Source organism: Cynocephalus volans, chromosome 15 (genome assembly GCF_027409185.1).
Source record: "Cynocephalus volans isolate mCynVol1 chromosome 15, mCynVol1.pri, whole genome shotgun sequence".
Lineage (NCBI taxonomy): Eukaryota > Metazoa > Chordata > Mammalia > Dermoptera > Cynocephalidae > Cynocephalus > Cynocephalus volans.
In genome coordinates this window covers 73839362-73859183 of record NC_084474.1, presented here as the reverse complement: position 1 = coordinate 73859183, position 19822 = coordinate 73839362, and the positions used below count along the sequence as shown (strand labels likewise).

The window sequence follows — 19822 nt, the reverse complement described above, 5'->3', positions numbered from 1 at the left end:
TTGTTCTCATTAAAGTTTTATAATAATGGAAACAAGTATTTTGCTTATGTACCACCGATTTTTTTTTCTTTTTTCTTTTTTTTTTAAGTCTGAGTAGATAATTTCAGCATCAAGACATCCTACCTTATCTGTTTACCTGAATGGCCACCTCTTTAGACATTTATTTACTTTTTTTTCTTCTTTACTTTCCCTCCCTTTGATCTTCCCTCACTCCTTTCTCTTTTTCTTTCTCTCATCTCTTTTTTTAGTATGTTGCTGTAAAGGAGACAGCTACTTATAAGAATATCACGGTGCTGGCAGGGATTCTTATTTATTCTAGCATTTATGGATTCCCTAATGGACTATAGATTGAATTGCATGGGAAAATTTTTCTCTATTTTCACTAACGATAAACTGCAATTTTACATTTCTTTCAGTTAAGAATGTAGGCAATAAACTAGAGTGGTATTAGCGTATCTGTGATTTTTGTCAACAATAGAAATCATTGGATATTTTCTTGTCACATTATAACTGTTAGCACATATCTTGAAATATCCTTTGTATTCATCACTACCTCAAAATTACTGCAGTAGACTGTTGCTAGATCTTGTTATTTAATGTATTAATAAACTATCCCATACATTGGTATATCATAGTTTTTTTTATATTTTGATAACTGTATTTCAGTGTATTTGGTTTCCTTTGTAATCCTGTGTATTTTAGTAGCATAATAATTTCTCACATGGACCCATAGAATTAGCCAGACTGCACAACAAAGGTTCAGGAACTTAAAGTTACATAAGCAATAGCCTTTTCTTTGTTGCAGCATGGTCACTAGGACAAGATTAAGTCAGTGGGCAAGCAAAGAAATTTGGAGTTAGACAAACTTGGATTTTTATTACCACTTTTTGTGATCTAAGAAAATTGCATAACTTTTCCAGATGTACATGTGTGTCTTTGTATGTATTTTGTGTGTAAAGTGGTAGTGATGATCCATCTTAACCAGGTTGGTTATAAGGATTACTTGAAATAAAGCTTTATACATAGTAAGTACTCACTCGATAAATGTTAGTTCCTTTTACTTTCTTCTCCTGACTGCTTTCTGTATGGCAGTTTCCCAGCATATAATTACAGCATATGTGTAAATATTTACTAAATAGTTTTACCTTGGTTCTGCCCATTACTTAGTCTTTGTTGTTTAATTTTTAAAGTGTACATATAAAAGCAGCACATGAATATATGCTCTTTGAAGAAATTCAAAATAATTTAGAAGCGTGTGGAGTAAAAAGATCCCTTTCAGCTTTTTTTTTTTTTTTACCACCCCTTACCCCTACCAGTTCCTCTCCTCAGAGATAACCATGATTATAAGTTTGGTATATTGTCTTCTAGATCTTCTTGTTGCTTTTGTGTACATGATATTTAAAAAATGTAATTCAATTATATGCATATTACTTTGTACTTTAAAAAAAATTAACCATATTGATTTATTTTAGCAAGCATTCTATGTGACTATATACATAAATTTAGTTTATTCCATTTAAGAACTACATAGTATTGCATTGTACCTTGGAATTTACTTAACCTTTTCCATATTGCCGTTCATTGCTAAAGCTTTTAAGCTCATAAAACTCATAAGGAAGGTTAGAAGTAATAAGTGAATATAAAAATAATTTTCAAATATTAGATTGATAAAATGTTTTAAATTTTAATATGCCACATTTTTAAGGAGATATAATACCACTTGTCTTAGCTTGTTTATGCTGCCATAACAAAATACTACAGACTAGGTAATTTATAAACAATAGAAATTTATTTCTCACGGGTCTGGAAGCTGGGAAGTCCAAGATTGAGGTGCTGGCAGAATTGATGTCTGGTGAGGGCTGCTCTCTGCTTCCAAGATGGTACCTTGTTGCTACATCCTTCAGAGAAGAAAAATGTCTTTACATGGCAAAAAGGATGGAAGGGCAAGAAATCACTCCTTTCAACCTTGAGCCCTTTTATAAGGGTGCTAATCCTAATCCCATTCTTAATCATATCTTAGAGGCCACACCTTTTAATATTGTTGCATTGAGGATTAAGTTACAACATGAATTTTGGAGGGGAAACCATCATTCAAACCATAGCAGCACTCATACATGGTGAGAATATAATTTGGTACAGCATTTTTGAAGGATAATTTGTTGGTACCGATCAGAATTCCAGAATGGGTAATTTTTAGATCCAGCAATTCTACTTCTAGGTATGTGATTATATAGAAATTTTACTTTTAGGTGTTTGTAAGATATTCACCACAGCATTATTTGGAATAGTGAAAAATTTTAAACAGCTTAAATGTTCATATATGTCATAAATATTCTCTACTAGACCATACCATTCTCTTCATTTATTGATGATCTTTTTCATCATGTCATAATTTTTAATTTTTACACAGTCATTCTGGTCTTTTATGTCCTCTGGATTTTGTATTTTTCCTTAGAAAAAATTTTCCCACTCCAAAATGATGGAGAGAACTTTTTTCCTTTATTTTCTTTTAGTACTTTTATAATTGTTTTTGTTTGTTTTAGATATATAACCCATCTTGGATATATTTTTGTGTGTGTTTTAATGTTGGGATATTGATTGGAATTGCATTGATTGTACTAATGGATTTGGAGAGAATTGAAATATTTATTGTATCGTATCTTCCCATGTAGGAGTTTGGCATGTGTTTCCATTTATTCAAGTTTTCCTTTATGTCCTTTAGTTAAACGTTACAATTTTCTTCCAGTTAAGTTTAATTTAGATGTTTCTTAGTACCACGGAAATTGCTTAGGTATTCCCATGAGGCTTTTGATGTGTTGTCTTGGTATGGCCATGAAATTGTTTATTTAATATCAAATTTGTTTTATTAAGTAAATCTGCTTATTTTTTTTAGTCCAGCATCCCATCTACACTTTTCAATAAAACATCCACATACACTCTCCTGGGAATACTACACTATGTTTCAGTGTAAAGCTCACCTTGTGATGAGGTTGATTGAAAATAGGATCAGTATGGAATTCATGCTACAAGTAAGTATTAAAGTTAAGAACTTAACCATGGTAAAAAAAAAAGATCTACAAGTGTATAATTTGAATACTATTCTGTAGAATAGGAGTCAGTGCACCTCGATTTATAGTTTCATTTACCTACTAAATAACTTGTGCTTTTTATTTGCGTTTCTTCAGATGTAGAATGAGTATCAATACCTGACCCACATAGCACACAATTATTATGAAGATAAAATTAGAATGTGGGAATGAGAGTAAAACCTGTTTATGTATGATTTTGTGTTCCACATTACTTAGAATATTAAGGATGAAATGCCATTTAGAAATGTTTTCAATAGAAAAAAGCAAACCAGTCTAAAAGATGTTTATTTTTACTATTATTAAATTTTGCCTTATATTTTAAGCAAGTTTTGATGTAAGTAGCTTCAATATAGTAGTTGAAATAGTGGAAATCAGATGTATTATAAATGTTCAGCTGTTTTTTTCATTGATGACGTTCTTAGAGGTAGGTGAAAAATAACTTGTTTAATCTCTTTTAAAAAGCATTTTAAGTTTATCCTAAAGTTGAGTTTCTTTAACTCTTCTGTCCTTCATCTTGCCTTTAAAATGAAGAACAGAAGTATTAAATAAGATATGGTCCATAAAGAGCCACTCAACTTTTTGAAGTGGTATAAATTCTAATGAGTATTCTTAACTTCTTAATTTTTAGTTTTTATGTAAAACGCAGCACAATAAATTATAAGTATTATATATTGTTTTTAAAATTCTTAATAAACACAACATTCTTTGTCTAGTACATTATTAACATTCAATCATGCTTCCATGAAGAATGGTTTTATGTTCTGGCTGTTAAAATCTTTGCATGTTTCTATTGTTAGTGGTCTTTAACTAGCAGAATCTATGTAATAAGTTGTGAAGTAATTTTCTTCTATAATTAAGTGTTGGGCTGGCTGATCAGAGTGTGGTGCTGATAATACCAAGGTCAGGGGTTCAGATTCCCCTTACCAGCCAGTTGCCAAAAATAAAACACACACACACACACACACACACACTCACACATATATATAACTGACTATCATAAAATTATAGTGCAAAGTGGGTATAGTACATAATTGAAAACAATATGTTATGTTAACTTACTAAATGACATTTTCATCCTTATAGGTTTTCAATAAACTGCTAAGTCTGGCTAGCACTGCTTCATCTCAGAAGTTCCAATCACATATGTGGAGTCAGATGTTGGTTTCCACATCTGGGTTTTTGAAATCCATTTCAAATGTGTCTGGCAAAGACATCCAACCTTTAATAAAACAGTGGGTGTATCCTTTTCAATAGCAGTTCAGCAAAGTGGGGAAGGGAATAAGGTATGTGTGTAAGGGGAAGATGGCAAAAGAGAGATTTGGGGGGGCCAAAAGGAGTATGGACTGTTGATATTTCTAATTAATAGAAATAACCATGAACTGTGAATCATTTCCTCTGAGGTACCTACTAGCCATTGCGATATACACATGCATATATATATATATTTATATTTGTAAAATTTAGCATATTTTGAAGTACTTTTTAGTATGTGAGCAAAGAAATAAGTTTGATGGTGGGGTGGGGGGTGGTAAATAATCCACCAGACAGACCTGTTGGATTACTTGCAAAATACAATGGTCTTGTGACTTTTATGTGGGTTAGAGGTTGGCACAACTTGAGTGGTACCTTGGAACTTTGCAATTTTGTTTTTCATTTCAAAACACTCATATTAATAATCCAGTAGAGTGGTTTTGCTTCTTTCAAAACACAAATTTCTCAGTGTTTCAGAAATTTTGTTTAAATCTGGGGAAACAGTTTTTGTGACAGTTTTGAATACTTGGCCACCTGGTTTACAATGAAGAATGCTCCCAAGCTTTTAATGGGTGGGAATGCACTTGAAAATTATTGATGTCATAATGAACCACGTATTTTATTTAGTACATATTCATTTCAGTGAGTAAAATTTCCTTTACAATTCTTCAGAGACCAGAGTGGAGTGGTAAAATTTTATGGAAGTTTTGCATTTAATAGAAAACGAAATGTCTTGGAATTAGAAATAAAACAAGATTATACATCTCCTGGAACTCAGAAATATGTGGTAAGTGTTTTTTTCAAAATGGCCTTTTGCACTGCTGTCTCCCTAGTTTCAGTATAGGAGGGGTTAGAGATGGCATGACTGGTTAAAATTCATAATGAGATATTGTTTGCGGAGAATAAATTAAGAAAACACCAAGTGTCAGTGAAGGGAAGAGAAGGTACAGATGGAGATTTCAGGAGACTCAGATTCTCCCAATTTCCCTCTTCTTTGGCACAGTTGCCTTTCTGTGTTTCTAGATACACATTTTGTATAATCTTACTTTATATCTTGATATATATATTTATCTATACACATAAGCATATGTATTTGTATTTTTCTAGCACTGTCTTTAAACAATGTATTTTTTTTAAGGGACCACTTAAAGTGACAGTGCAGGAGTTAGACGGATCCTTCAATCATACATTGCAAATTGAAGAGAACAGCCTTAAACATGATATACCCTGCCATTCCAAAAGCAGAAGGTAGGCATTGAATCATAACTATAAACTGAAGGTTAAACAAATCACACAGATTAAAATGCCAAAATAAAAATCCTGTTGTCGACCTAATTTTTTAGATGGAGAATATATTATCTCGTATCTTTTAAATTTTACCTCAAGTTAGCATTACCAAACATTCTCTGTTTGCTTTCTGTTCTTGATGACATTTTTATCTTTAGAATTAAATAATTAATTTTTAAAATTTAGGGTTGAGAGTCCTTATTTTGTGGGATGGGGGTGTAGGAGAGTTAGAATGAAAGTTTGGGTTTTTGGAATCAGGAAAAATTCAAGGCAGATAACTAAATTTCATTTTTATTAGTCTAGTAAGATTAATATCTATAGGAAATATTGAAAAAATGATGATTATAGAGAAGGAGCTAATATATTATGAAAACCCCCTTCATCTTGTTTACTATGTTTCTTTTTCCTTGTTATATATAAAACTATGCCCCTACAGAACATAGTTTATGTTTTTCAATGGCAAATTGCCACTTTACTTAAAAACTGTTCAAAAGTTCACCTTTTCTATAATTTTCTTTTACCACTTATTTAACAGCAATTAGCATGTCCTCTGAACAGTGAAAGATGAAAACATTTCTGTTTTGCCGGAGGAATGTGTAGTAATATCATCATTTCAGGAACAGAAGTCTTATATTCGTGGCTAGGTTTAGTTCATCTTAGATGAGAATGTCTGTTGATTTTGAAGGCCTTCAGAGAACTTGGTTCTGAAATCTTCCTATAATCATTCTTATTCTGAGAAAATTCTTTCTTAAGAGTGAAATCCCTGTTTGTTTTTTTGTTCTATCCACCTTGGAAATTGGGAACTTCTGGTTGCTTCCCTTTTTATAACATTTTCACAGATTTTCTTCCCTCTACAATAACAGTATGTCGTTCGAGTATTCTTTGGTATGAGGAACACAGGAAGACTGTTCTCCATTCCTATTTTTATTCACCCTTCCTTAAATTTTTAGTGTGTTATCGGTAAGTTTTATAATACAGGATAATTTACATGAAACAGTTGCTTTTGTTTTTGCTTATCTTAAATCTTATGTATATTAATTAGTTCCACATACTAATTAATACCCTTAAAATGTTTTATTAGTCACTTCATTTCATATAGGACAGAGCCTTGCATGTAGTACACGGATAAGAATTATTCACATCTCATTTCAGGCCTGATTATTTTTCCACTTATTATGAAAGATTTCTTTATTGATAAATCCTCTCTTCTGTATAAAATTGCATCTACCAGTTCTTAGGAATGTATATGTTTTAAGTTGACATTTAATTATATATATTTATTTTTTGTTAAACTTTGATCAGGAAGACATTTCAATATTTACTTCATTCCCTCTAGCTTCAAAATAGACAAATTTTGTTGTGTTTAAATTCCATCATTTGATATTCATTCTTTTTTTTGTTGTTGTTGGCTGGATGGTACAGGGATATAATCCTGGACCTTGGTGTTGTCACCACAGTGCTCTAACCAACTGAGCTAATAGGCAGCCCTGTATTCATTCCTTCTTAGGATATCTTTCAATGTTATGTGAAATCCTTTATTTGAACCTCAGTTGCTCTTACTCTCTACTCAGAATTGGAAACCTCATAATTTTCAAACTTACTTTTCCTTAAATGTAGGAATAAAAAGAAAAAAATCCCACTGATGAATGGAGAGGAAGTTGACATGGATCTTTCTGCAATGGAGTAAGTTACTTAAATTTAAGGATATAGTACTTTCTGTGTTATCATTTGTCTCGTTTATTATGTGTATGTAAAAGTATGTAATTGTCCTTGAAATGAATGCTTTTAAAACTTTTATAGTCAATGAAAACCCTATGTTAAAAACAAATTTTACATGAAATCATAACTAATTAGAGAGATAAAAGTAAATCTGGCCTGGCCTAGGTAAAGTTAAGAGGAAATGCAGTATGGTTTTGGGTATGGGTACAGCCTTGACTAGGCAGTTTTCTTCATGTGTCTTGGTGGCCTCTAGAGCAGTGCTTCTCAAACTGTAATGTGCATGTGAATTTCTTAAAATGTGGTTTCTGATTTAGTACTTTACTGTTGGGGTCTCGTAGTTCTCAAAATGAGCTCCCAGGTGATAATAATTCTCTTTGTCTTTGGAACAAGGCTCTAGGGCACTTTGAGACTCCCATTGTTTGCAAAACACTATTTAAAAACCACAATTCTAAATCTCGTGTGGTAATGTTTATTGATTGAAGTGTTTCATTTTTAAATATAGCTCAAACTTTATTATTTTGCCCATCCATTCTGTGTCTGTATATTTTTAATAAAACATCTGTAATAATTTACTGACTTGGTTGTGAAATTGTCACTACTGTTTATATACAGATTATGTCCATTTGCCCTTCAAGGTCAGAGTTAACTTTAATTTTTTTCATAACAAGTACCTTGTCTATAGCAAGCACCCAGTAGTATTTGTTGAATTGAATTAAGATTACAGGTGGTGTTCTTTTGATGGATTAGGTTTTTTAATAGTGTTTGTTACTTCGAGAAGTACATGAGGATACATTTGTGATATGCCTCTGAATTATGATTTTAGAACTTGCTGTTGGAAAAAGGTGATCGTGAGTTTAGCACTTTGTCTGGCTAGGCTAAGGCCTGGAATCCTCACAGCATCAGTTGTCTAGCTCTTAATCCTGTTTGTGACACCAATTGTAAAGCTAGGTGACCACACCAGTTGTGGTGCTCTGGCTAGGCCGAATGTTGAGCAAGGGCTGGGTCTGGAGTTCACAGACCCCTCATGCCCGTTCACAGACTGGATCACAAACCCTTCGCACACCAGGCTGGGTCACCAGACCCCTGACGTGCACGTGTAATGAGCTAGGTAACCAGCCAAAAGATCCTTGGAGCCAAAGCCCAGGCTAACACCTGCCCGTCTGCTTCACCAAACTCTCTCTCTCTCTCTCTCTCCCTCCCTCCCTCCCTCTCTCTCTCCCTCCCTCCCTCCCTCTCTCTCTCCCTCCCTCCCTCCCTCTCCCTCCTACCCCACCCATCCTCCTTTCCCCTCCCCTTCTTCCCTGCTCCCCCTCTTCCCCTCTTCTCCTCCCCCTCCCCCTCTCCCCCTCTTCTCCTCCCCTTCCTTCTCCCCCTCCCTCCCTCTCTCTCTACCCCTCTCTTTGGTCTGTCTGAAGAACACAAGAATAGCAACAAAACTGAAAAGATACATTGGCTCGCATGCGCACTAACTACACACACACAAACATCCATTTGCTTACGGTGGATACGCTAAAACCACACCCAACTGGACCCAAGGTGAGGGCCCTGACCAAACTATTCTATTTTCTCAGCACATTTTAAAAAAAGTATTAGAAGTAAGCTAAACAAATTAATTTAGTAAAATAAATGCTTTCATTTCTTAGTCATAGACTGATTTCCAATAAACAGTGGTATGTATAGCCATACTCAATAATTATGTAGGAGGTAAATGAAGAAATTTTGTCTCATTCTCTTTTTTTCACATTACATAATCAAATCAAAATCCTAAAAATAATATTTTAGATGGAAAATGGGCGATTCTGGTTTTCTCTTTTTTCTGTTTTGGAAAATGGAGATTCAGTATCCTTTGTTACAACTATTTTCTTATCCTTGAAGACCTTTTCAGCAAGAGTGATATAGATTAGACATCATGAGAAAGTCAAAACATACTAAACATGAGAAATTTGTTGGTGAGTTTTAAAAAAATGAGTACAATTAAAATTTAGGCAGTCTTGAGTACTATGTCTAAAAAAGAATCTGGTTAAGAAATACTTTTGTTTCACTTTCTAAATATATAGACTTACAAGTTTTAAAAATTAAAATAAGTGAAAAAGAAAATCGTATTTTCTTTCAGTGCGGATTCCCCTTTGCTGTGGATAAGGATAGACCCAGATATGTCAGTACTGAGGAAGGTAGAATTTGAACAAGCTGATTTTATGTGGCAGTATCAACTCCGCTATGAGAGGGATGTTGTTGCACAGCAGGAATCCATTTTGGCCTTGGAAAAATTCCCTACTCCAGCATCTCGGCTTGCACTCACTGATATATTAGAACAAGAACAGTGTTTCTACCGAGTAAGAATGTCAGCTTGCTTCTGCCTTGCAAAGGTGAGATTATATGTAAGAGAAAAAAAATAAGATGACTATTATATTAAAAAAAAAAAATCTCTGAAAATGAATTAAAAATTCACTATAATCTTTAAATTTAATTGGTAGCTGTTCTTTGAAAGTTTTTGCCAAGTGCTTTTAACAAGATTTAATTGAAAGAAACATGTTTTGACTTGAAAATAGATTATGCACAAAATTTTATAATTGCCAAACTGAAAAGTCAGATTTTAAGACTAATGAGAATTTTCACCATTTTATTCAATTGCCAGTTCACTTTAAAATGAAGAATATATTTGGTAAGAAATTCCTTGGTTTCAGAAATATTTTGTATTATTGTAAATGAAATCAGTTAATCCTAATTATCCCACTGTGGTGATTATTTCGTGTTGGTTTGGGCTTAGAAGTTAATATCAGTGATAAGTAATTTAAAATGATAGGCTCTATAACTTAACATTCTAGAAAAGCTAATGTATTAAGAAAAGTAAATATTTTTCTTTAGATGCAAAAAATCTGAAGGTAGAACAAATGAAAACCAGAAAAAACACAGACAAAAATTTGACCAGAAATGCTGGTTTCCAGGTATTTAAAAAGCATCTTGTAATAAGTTCATTCCCATTTAGTGACTCTTGCATTCCTCACTGCTTAAATCCATTTATCCTACATTTTAGCAGATTATAATGATTTAGATTTATTTTATAGTTAATGATGGCAAGTGAATGGTTCTCAGATATATAAGGGAAAATATAATTTTCTTTGAGAAGGATATAATTTTATTGCTTCTGCAAAGATCTTTGTGATTCTTAATGTTAGAATCTTAGCAGTCCATAAAATTGTAGAATATATTTAAAGTTAATCATAATTTTATTCTTTTCAGGCATCTTTTTTATATACTCTAAAAATATCAATAGCAAGATATGAGTTTTTTGTAAAGCATTTGTATAGCTTTTTTTTTTCTTATTTTTTTATTGGTTATGAATATTCATGAGATACAAAGCTGATTGTCACCACTCATGCCCTCAGCGTGCCCATTACCACAGATTGTGATTGTAGCCCGTGTCGCCACCCAGTTATCCCCAACCTCCCTCCCCAATCCCTTTCTCCCACTCCACTTTGTTTCCCTAGGTATGCCCTCTCCCTCTGCAAGTCCAACACACCACTGTGGTCTTTCCTTCCTTCTCTCTCTCCTAGCTCCCACTTATGTGTGAGTACATGTGGTGCTTTGCTTATTTCACTCAACATAAGTTTCTCCAAGCTCATCCATGTTGCAAATGGGAGAATTTCATTCTTTTTTATGGCAGAGTAGTATTCCATGGTGTATATATACCACAGTTTCCTTATCCAGTCATCCATTGATGGACATTTAGGTTGGTTCCATATCTTGGTTATTGTAAATAGAGCTGCGATGAACATGGTAGTGCAGGTATCCCTTCGACATGATGATTTCCATTCCTCTGGTTATACACCCAGAAGTGGGATTGCTGGATCCTATGGAGGATCTGTCTGTAGTTGTTTGAGAAAGCTCCATACTGTTTTCCATATTGGTTGTACTAATGTACAACACACCAACAGTGTGCTCATTTTTTAATTGTGTTATTTGTTTTTTTACTGTGTAATTGCTTGAGTTCCTTGTATGTTATGGATATTAATCCCTTGTCAGATGCATAGTTAGCAAAAATTTTCTCCCACTCTGTAGGTTGTTGTTTCATTCTGTTGTTTCCTTCACTGTGCAGAAGCTTTTTAATTGATATAGTCCCATTTCTTTATTTTTTCTTGTACTGCTTGTGCTTTTGGGCTCATGTACATAAAGTCTGTGCCCAGACCTAGTTGTTGGAGTGTTTCACCTATATTTTCCCTTAGTAATTTTACAGTTTCAGGTCTTATACTTACTTAAGTCTTTAATCTATTTTGAGTTGATTTTAGTATATGGTGAGAGGTGCATATCTAGTTTCATTCTTTTGCATATGGATATCCAATTTTCCCAGCACCACTTATTGAAGAGGCAGTCTTTTTCCCAGTGTAAATTTTTGTTGCCTTTGTCCCATATCAGATGGCTGTAAGCCTGAGGGGTGATTCTGGGTTTTCAATTCTGTTCCACTGGTCTGATTATCTGTTTTTATGCCAGTACCATACTGTTTTGGTTACTACAGCTTTGTAGTATAGCTTGAAGTCAGTTAGTGTTATGCCTCCGACTTTATTTTTTATGCTCAGGATTGGTTTGGCTATTCAGGGTTTTTTGTTGTTCCATATGAAAGGTAAGATTGTTTTTTCCATTTCTGTGAAGAATGTCATTGGTATTTTAACAGGTATTGCACTGAATCTGTAGATCGCTTTGGGTAGTATAGACATTTTCACAAGTTAGTTCTTCCAATCCAAGAGCATGGAATATCTTTCCATCTTTTTGTGTCTTTAATTTCTTTCAGTAGTGGTTTGCAGTTCTCTTTGTAGAGATCGTTCACCTCCTTGGATAAATTAATCCCTAGGTATTTTATTTTTTTACTTTCTTGATTTTCTTTCAGTTAGTTCATTATTGGAATATATAAATGCAACTGATTTTCGGCATTTATTTTGTATCCTGGAGTGTTACTGAAAATATTAACCAGCTCTAGGAGTTTTTTGATAGACTCTTTATGTTTTTCTATATATAGTATCACTTCATCTGCAAATAGGGACAGTTTGACTTCATCTTTTCCAATCTGGATTCTCTTTATTTCTCTTGCCTGATTCCTCTGGCTGCTACCTCCAGTACTATGTTAAATAGAAGTGGTGAGAGTGGGCATCCTTGTCTTGTTCCTGTTCATAAGGGAAAAGCCCTTAGTTTTTCCCCATTCAGACTGATACTGGCAGTGGGCTTGTCATAGACGGCTTTTATTGTGTTGAGATACTTTCTTTCTATAACTAATCTTTTGAGAGTTTTTATCATGAAGGGATGTTGAATTTTGTCAAATGCTTTTTCAGCATCTATTGAGATAATCATATGGGTTTTGTCCTTGAGTTTGTTGATGTGATGTATCACATTTATTGATTTTCATATGTTGAACCATCCTGCATCCCTGGGATGAATCCCACTTGATCATGGTGTATATTTTTTTAATGTGTTGCTGTATTCTGTTTGCTAATATTTTGTTGAAGGTTTTGCATCCATGTTCATCAAGGATATTGGCCTGTCACTTTCTTTTTTTGTTGTGTAGGTATCTGGTTTTGGTATCAGAGTTATGTTGGCCTCATAGAATGAGTTTGGGAGAGTAGCTTCTGTTTCAATTTTTTGGAATAGTTTAAAGAGAATTGGTATTAATTCCTTTTTAAAGGGATAGAATTCAGCTGTAAAGCCTTCTGGACCTGAAGTTTTCTTTGTTGGAAGTGTGCTGATTACCACTTCAATCTCCTGGGTTTTTATTGGTCTGTTCAGCTTTTCTATCTTTTCTTGGTTCAGTGTAGGTAGTTTGTATGTGTCTAGAAACTTAACCATATCTTCCAGGTTTTCATATTTTTTGTCATACAGTTGTTTATAATAGTCTCTATTGATCCTTTGTATTTCTGTGGTATTGGTTGTATTGTCTCCCTTTTCATTTCTGATTTTTGTTATTTGGGTCTTCTCTCTTCTTTTTTTTTGTTAACCTAGCTAATGGTTTGTCTATTTTATTTATCGTCTCAAAAACCAACTTTTCGTTTCATTGATCTTTTCTGTTGTTTTTCGGGGGTTCTATTTCATTTAGTTTTGCTCTGATCTTAATTATTGTTTTCTTTCTACTACCTTTAGGATTTGATTGTTGTTGTTTTTCAAGTTCTTTGAGGCGTAGTGTTAGGCTGTTCATTTGAAGTCTTCTCATTCTTTTGATGTAAGCATTTATTGCAATAAATTTGCCTCTTAGTATGGCTTTTGCAGTATCCAATAGCTTTTGGTATGATGTATCTTTTAAACAGCACCACACTCTCCCAAGTGAGCTAACTGGCCATCCCTATATAGGGATCCGAACCCATGGCCTTGGTGTTACCAACACCATACTCTCCCAAGTGAGCCACAGGCTGGCCCCAGGTATGATGTATCTTTATGTTCATTAGTTTCAAGAAATTTTTTGATTTTCTGTTTAATTTCTTCTTGGACCCATAGATTATTTAGGAGCCTATTGTTTAGTTTCCATGTATTTGTATAGTTTCTAGAGTTTTGCTTGGTATTAATTTCCAGTTTTAGTCCATTGTGGTCTGAAAAGATAATTGGAATGATTTCAGTTTTTTAAAATGTGCTGAGACTAGATTTGTGACCTAATATGTGGTCTATCCTGAAGAATGTTCCGTGAGCTGATGAGAAGAAAGTATATTCTCTAGTTGTTGGGTGAAATGTTCTCTATATATCTGCCAGGTCCAGTTGGTCTAAGGTACAGTTAATCCTGTGTCTCTTTGTTGATTTGTTGCCTGGAAGATCTGTCCCATACTGAAAGAGGGGTGTTCAGGACACCCACTATTAACGTGTTAGGGCCTATTTCTTTCTTTAGGACTGCTTTATATATCTGGGTGTTCCAGTATTGGGTGCATACATATTGATGATTGTTATATCTTCTAGCTGGATAGATACTTTTATCATTATATAGTGGCCTTCTTTGTCTCTTTTTATGTTTTTTGGCTTAAAGTCTGTTTTATCTGATATAAGAATAGGTACTCCTGCTCATTTTTGGTTTCTATTTGCATGGTACATCTTTTTCTATCCCTTCACTTTTAGTCTGTGTGTGTCTCTACAGGTGAAGTGAGTCTCTTGAAGACAGCATATACGTGGGTCTAGCTTTTTAATCCAGTCAGTCTGTGTCTTTTGAATGGGGAGTTTAATCCATTCACATTTTGGATAGTTATTGACAGGTAATGTTTAATTCCTGTCATTTAATTCCTTTTTGTTTAGATGATTTAAATATCTTTTGATCAGTACTTCCCCTTTTATTTCTCTTTTTCAGTGTTAGTTGGAAATTTAAGGTGGCATGAGTTAGCTTCTTTCTCTTTCTTGCTGGCATTTTTGTTTTAATGGTGGTTTTTGCTCTTTCTTGTGTATTTGTGGTAATAGTCATCATTATTCAGATTCCAGATGAAGGACTCCCTTGAGAATTTCTTGCAGGGCTGGTCATGTGGTGGTGAACTCCCACAAGTTTTGTTTCTCTGGGAAATACACTATTTCTCCCTCATTTCTGAAGGAGAGCCTTGCTGGGTAAAGAATTCCTGGCTGGCAATTTTTTTCTTTTAGTATATCGAATATATCATCCCACTGTGTTCTGACCTGCAGGGTTTGAGTTGAGAAGTGTGCTGTTAGTCTGATGGGGGCTCCCCTATAGATGACTTGATGCTTTTCTCTGGCTGCTTTTAGAGTTCTCTCTTTGTCTTTGAGCTTTGCAAATTTAACTGTAATATGTCTTGGGGGTGATCTTTTTGGATTGAATCTGTTTGGGGACCTTTGAGCTTCCTGGATGTGAAGGTCTGCATCTCTCCCTACCCCTGGGAAGTTTTCTGTTACTATTTCCTTGAATAAATTTTCAGTACCTTTTCCTTTCTCCTCCCCTTCTGGAATACCAACAATTCAGATGTTAGAGCACTTGAGGTTGTCTGCTATCTCTCTTAGATTTTTGTCATTATTTTTAGTTCTTTTTCCTTTTCCTTTTTTTTTTTTTTTGTCTGCCTGGGTTATTCAAAAAGACCGTTTTTGAGATCTGAAATTCTTTCTTCTGCTTGCTCTAGCCTGTTGCTCAAGCTCTCTCTTGTGTTTTTTATTTCATTGAATCTTTCATTTCTAGGAGTTCTGCTACCCTCTTTTTAAAGGTATCAGTCTCTTTGTAAGTTTCCTTCATATTGTGGATATTTTTTCTTATTTCATTGTGTTCTCTAATTGAGTCTTTTATCTCTTCGAGTTTTCTTAAGATCATTGCTCAGAATTCTTTTTCAGGCATTTCAAGGATTCCCTGTTCCATGGAATCTGAGATTTGAGCATTAATATATTCCTTTGGTGGTGTCATAGCTTCTTGTTTGTTTGTAGTTCTAGTATTTTTTTGTTGATGTTTGGTCATCTGGTAGATGATTTGCTTCTTCTATTACTCTGAGGTTGGCTATGAAAATAGCTATTTCTTCCTCTATTTGCAGGCTTTACTGGTGACTCTTATATCAGTGTAGTCGAGAGAGCAGTAGGTTACCTGTAGAGTGGCCCTGGCTGCTATTGTGTTGGTGAACTGTCCTTGTGTGCCAGTAGGTGTGGTAGTGGCTATATTACGGCACCTTGGGTCCTATTCTGGAATCTGTGGCTATAGAATGAGCCCGCAGCACTGTGTGGGTCTCTGCTCACCTCCACGCCTGCTGTGGCTGTAGGCGCTTCCCTCCGGGTCCTAGGAGGGGGCCCCCGGCACCGCACAGGTCTCGGCTCAACTTGGTGCCTGCTGCGGTTGCGGGTGCTTCCCTCCAAGTTTTAGGAGGGGACCCCCAGTGCCTTGCGGGTCTTGGCTCACCTCAGTGCCTGCTGCGGCTCTCTGATAGCTTTAAATTGTAATACTGCGTTTGGCTTGTTTTTCAATTAGGGTGGGTTGAAAACCTTATTTAAAAATTGATCATGGGGCCGGCCCGTGGCTCACTTGGGAGAGTGTGGTGCTGATAACACCAAGGCCATGGGTTCGGATCCCATATAGGGATGGCCGGTTAGCTCATTGGGTGAGCGTGGTGCTGACAACACCAAGTCAAGGGTTAAGATCCCCTTACTAGTCATCTTTTGGAAAAAAAAAAAAAATCGATCACAATGTTTCTATCTGATAAATTCAAAATATTAGAATTATATCTGCCTAAATGGATAATGACAAACTTATTCAGAATAGGAACCTATTGTAAACATATTTCCTTAAAACAAAAAAATACTGCAAAGTAGAAATTAACTGTAGACAATAATTATAAGTGCACTTAAGAATTTTTTGGAGGGTAAGTGTGTATTTTCTTGGAAATGGTGATAAAAGGCTAAATCGTATTTAATTTCTGAGCATCAAAATTATTGAAAACTAATCCAGTTGTATAGATAACTTTTTAGAAAGCTATTTTATTTATTTAAAGACGTTTGTAGTGGTCATTGAAATTATGGTTCTTCATTTTCTGATTATTTGTAGATTGCAAATTCAATGGTGAGCACATGGACAGGACCACCAGCTATGAAGTCACTCTTTACTAGAATGTTCTGTTGTAAAACTTGTCCAAACATTGTGAAAACAAACAACTTTATAAGTTTTCAAAGTTATTTTCTGCAGAAGGTACAGTTTACTTTCTATTTTTTTAATGATTTTTTATGCCATAATCTACATATCTCAGATTAACGTAGAGACTGTTCAAATACTAGGTGTTTACTTTCTTGTAAAACGTTTGCCTTTATTCTTTTTTTGCTTCTAAAGTTTTTTCCAAAACTTTAAATGATTGTTAATTGATTTTATGATCTGTATACAAGTAACTCACTGTCCACATTAAATAGAAATGGGTGATTTGCCTTTGTTAGTTACCTGGGGGATGGAGGTACGGGTAAGCCCTTCTGATGGCAATCCTTCTAGAATGTGGACATCACATCTGAATCAGAGACAATACAATGTAAAGCTCTGGTTTTAGTCCCAACTCTGCTACTCACTAGCAGTTTGCATGTGGACAAGTTTCTTAATCTTCTCAACCTGAGTCTACTCAATTTAAAATTTATCTTTTTCAGAATTAAATAAGATGAAGTATGTAAAGTATTTTAAACTGCACTTATCACATAATAAGTATTTTATACTACACTTACCACATAGTGAGTTTTTTATAAATGGTAATTTAGAAAGTGCTGGTATAGTGTGGTTAGAGTCACTGTCTTAGGGAAGGATGTAAGAATGTGAGGATGGTAACCGTTTTGGGTGATTTGGAAATAATTTTTATAGTTTTTTGAGTAATTGAATGATAATGAAGGCAGGAATCAGATTAAGTAGATTGAAATAGAAAGGAAGAGTGAAATTAAAATAGAGAAAACTAATGTAGCCTATTCTTTAATGTTTGTAGTTGATGAATATGAGAAAGCAGACTATCCTGAGAATAAAGCAAGGTTGAGAAAAGGACATTTTGGGTTTGTTTTGTTTTGTGTGGAAGAAGAAGAAATTTGAGGCATGTTTGACACTTGAGAAAAGAGCCAGTGTGGAAAGGGAGAGATGAAATATTCAGTTGGGAGAAAGTAAATGTAAAACAGAAGATGGAGCAAATTCTGAAGGGGGCACAGTTGGGAGGTAAATTTTAGAAAAGATAAGAACATTTCTTTTTCTGAGGTGGTGAAAAGCAGATTAAAAACAAGTGAAAAGGCAGATGTTGAAGGGGATGTTAGGCAAGTTGAGATTTATATATGATAGAAGGAGAAAGTAAAAGGATTGCCCAGCAACATTGGAGTATCTGTTGAGGATGGAAGTCATAATATACTTATAGTAAATTTCATCAGCAGAGCAGATTCAGGATGATCCAGGTTTGTGGAAAAGCAGTATAGGTGTGATCAAAGAAGTCTGTGGCATCCTGTTATTTTATTTTTAAGAACTGAACATTGGCTAGTACTTAAATGTGTTGTTCAGCTCTCTGTTATCATTTTACTAATTTATGGTATGGAAAAAAAGTTAATTTCTGGGTCTGCCTCATGTATCTCCTTTTTTATGCCATTGTGCTTCCATATACCTTAGGCCACTGTTTCAAATTAGAGTTGTGAACCATCAGTGAGGGGGTCATGAAATCAGTTTTGTTTGTTTTTTTTAAGTAAAAGGAAACAGAATAGGAAGGATCAAAATGCATCATGTGTGATGAGAATAAGTACAGTACTTTTTTTGGTTTTATTCTTTAGTTAGTATACATTGCATCTAAAATGTGTGTGTATGTTTTAATTTCTGTCATAAAATGTGTTTCTTATTATGGATGCAGTCAAAAAAGTTGGAAAGTCAGTGCTTTTAGACCAATTCACCTTTCATGTAACTTCCAGTGGGCAGGAGAAGAAAGAGAAAACATTGGTGCCTAAATCAAACTTGAGTCCCAAAAAGGCAGAACAGACACAGGACAGATATTTCTGTGGAAAGAGCCTTTTCTCCTCAGTTGTCCTTAAACATTAACACTGACAATTGTTGCTTTTATTACCCTTGCTCTTTCAAACGTGAAAATGTGTTACTCTCCTTTCTGGCCTCCAGTTTAGAGGGTGCAGTTGTTCTGAGTGAGACGAAGGGTCTCGCTGTATGCTAAGGACTAAAATGTCTATTCATCTGTAGTTCTGCCACAGTTTAATTAGTTTCATTTTCCTGGTAGAGTTACCAGTGTGTGTGAGTCATGTTTCTTCTTCCATAGAAAAGTTGCCAATGAAAGTATGGAAAAAGGAAAGCTAGGCTGGATTTCAGATATTTTACCATTTTTCATTAGGCTGAGGATTGGGTGGCACTGGAAAATCAGTATGTTTTGACTGATGATTGAGCTCTTTTCTATACCATATGATACTGCCCACTATATTGTTTAATCCTAAAAATGGTTGTAAGGAGACAAGGCCTCTACTCAGTTAGCAACTAGGTAAAGACATCCAATTTTTAGTAGATAGTAAGAGTTAGGAGCTGAATAATGGTCTATGCAGTGCTAAAATTCATAAAATGCAGAACTGAATTTATATAATTTATTTTATGTATATTCCCTCCAGCAAATAAGGACCAAGGCATATGACCTACAGAGTACATCCAGTCATGCAGCTCCTATCTTATGCTAGAATGCTTTGAGATACGTTCTCAGAAGGAGTGGGTGGGAAATACGGGGGTTACACTCCATCCAGATACCTTTGTAAGCCCTAGAGCAACTCTTTTTCTATACATATTTCAATGAATTGCAGTAATGAAAGAGTTAGGTTATATGCTTCAAAAAATTCTCTTTTTTTTTTTTGTAGACTATGCCAGTTGCGATGGCTTTATTAAGAGATGTTCATAACCTTTGTCCAAAAGAAGTCTTAACATTTATTTTAGACTTAATCAAGTACAATGACAACAGAAAAAATAAGGTAAGGTAGTTTTCTTTAGGAATATTATAAAAGTACCCAGTGTTTTGTTTTGTTTTTTTTAAAGAAATATTTAGTCTGTAAAATCATTGTTG

At 34.6% G+C, this 19822-nt stretch overlaps 1 protein-coding gene across 2 annotated transcripts in view; it reads left to right on the top strand.

Annotated features, from left to right (window-relative positions):
- Positions 1–19822, top strand: part of TAF2 (TATA-box binding protein associated factor 2) — a 97165-nt gene that overhangs the window by 39897 nt on the left and 37446 nt on the right. For both annotated transcript variants that reach the window (XM_063079325.1, XM_063079324.1), the window contains exons 11-18: positions 2894–3029; positions 4173–4327; positions 5013–5127; positions 5479–5588; positions 7245–7310; positions 9460–9712; positions 16825–16965; positions 19620–19730. In XM_063079325.1, coding sequence (XP_062935395.1) covers positions 2894–3029; positions 4173–4327; positions 5013–5127; positions 5479–5588; positions 7245–7310; positions 9460–9712; positions 16825–16965; positions 19620–19730 — 1087 coding nt within the window. The remainder of the gene's footprint in view (positions 1–2893; positions 3030–4172; positions 4328–5012; positions 5128–5478; positions 5589–7244; positions 7311–9459; positions 9713–16824; positions 16966–19619; positions 19731–19822) is intronic.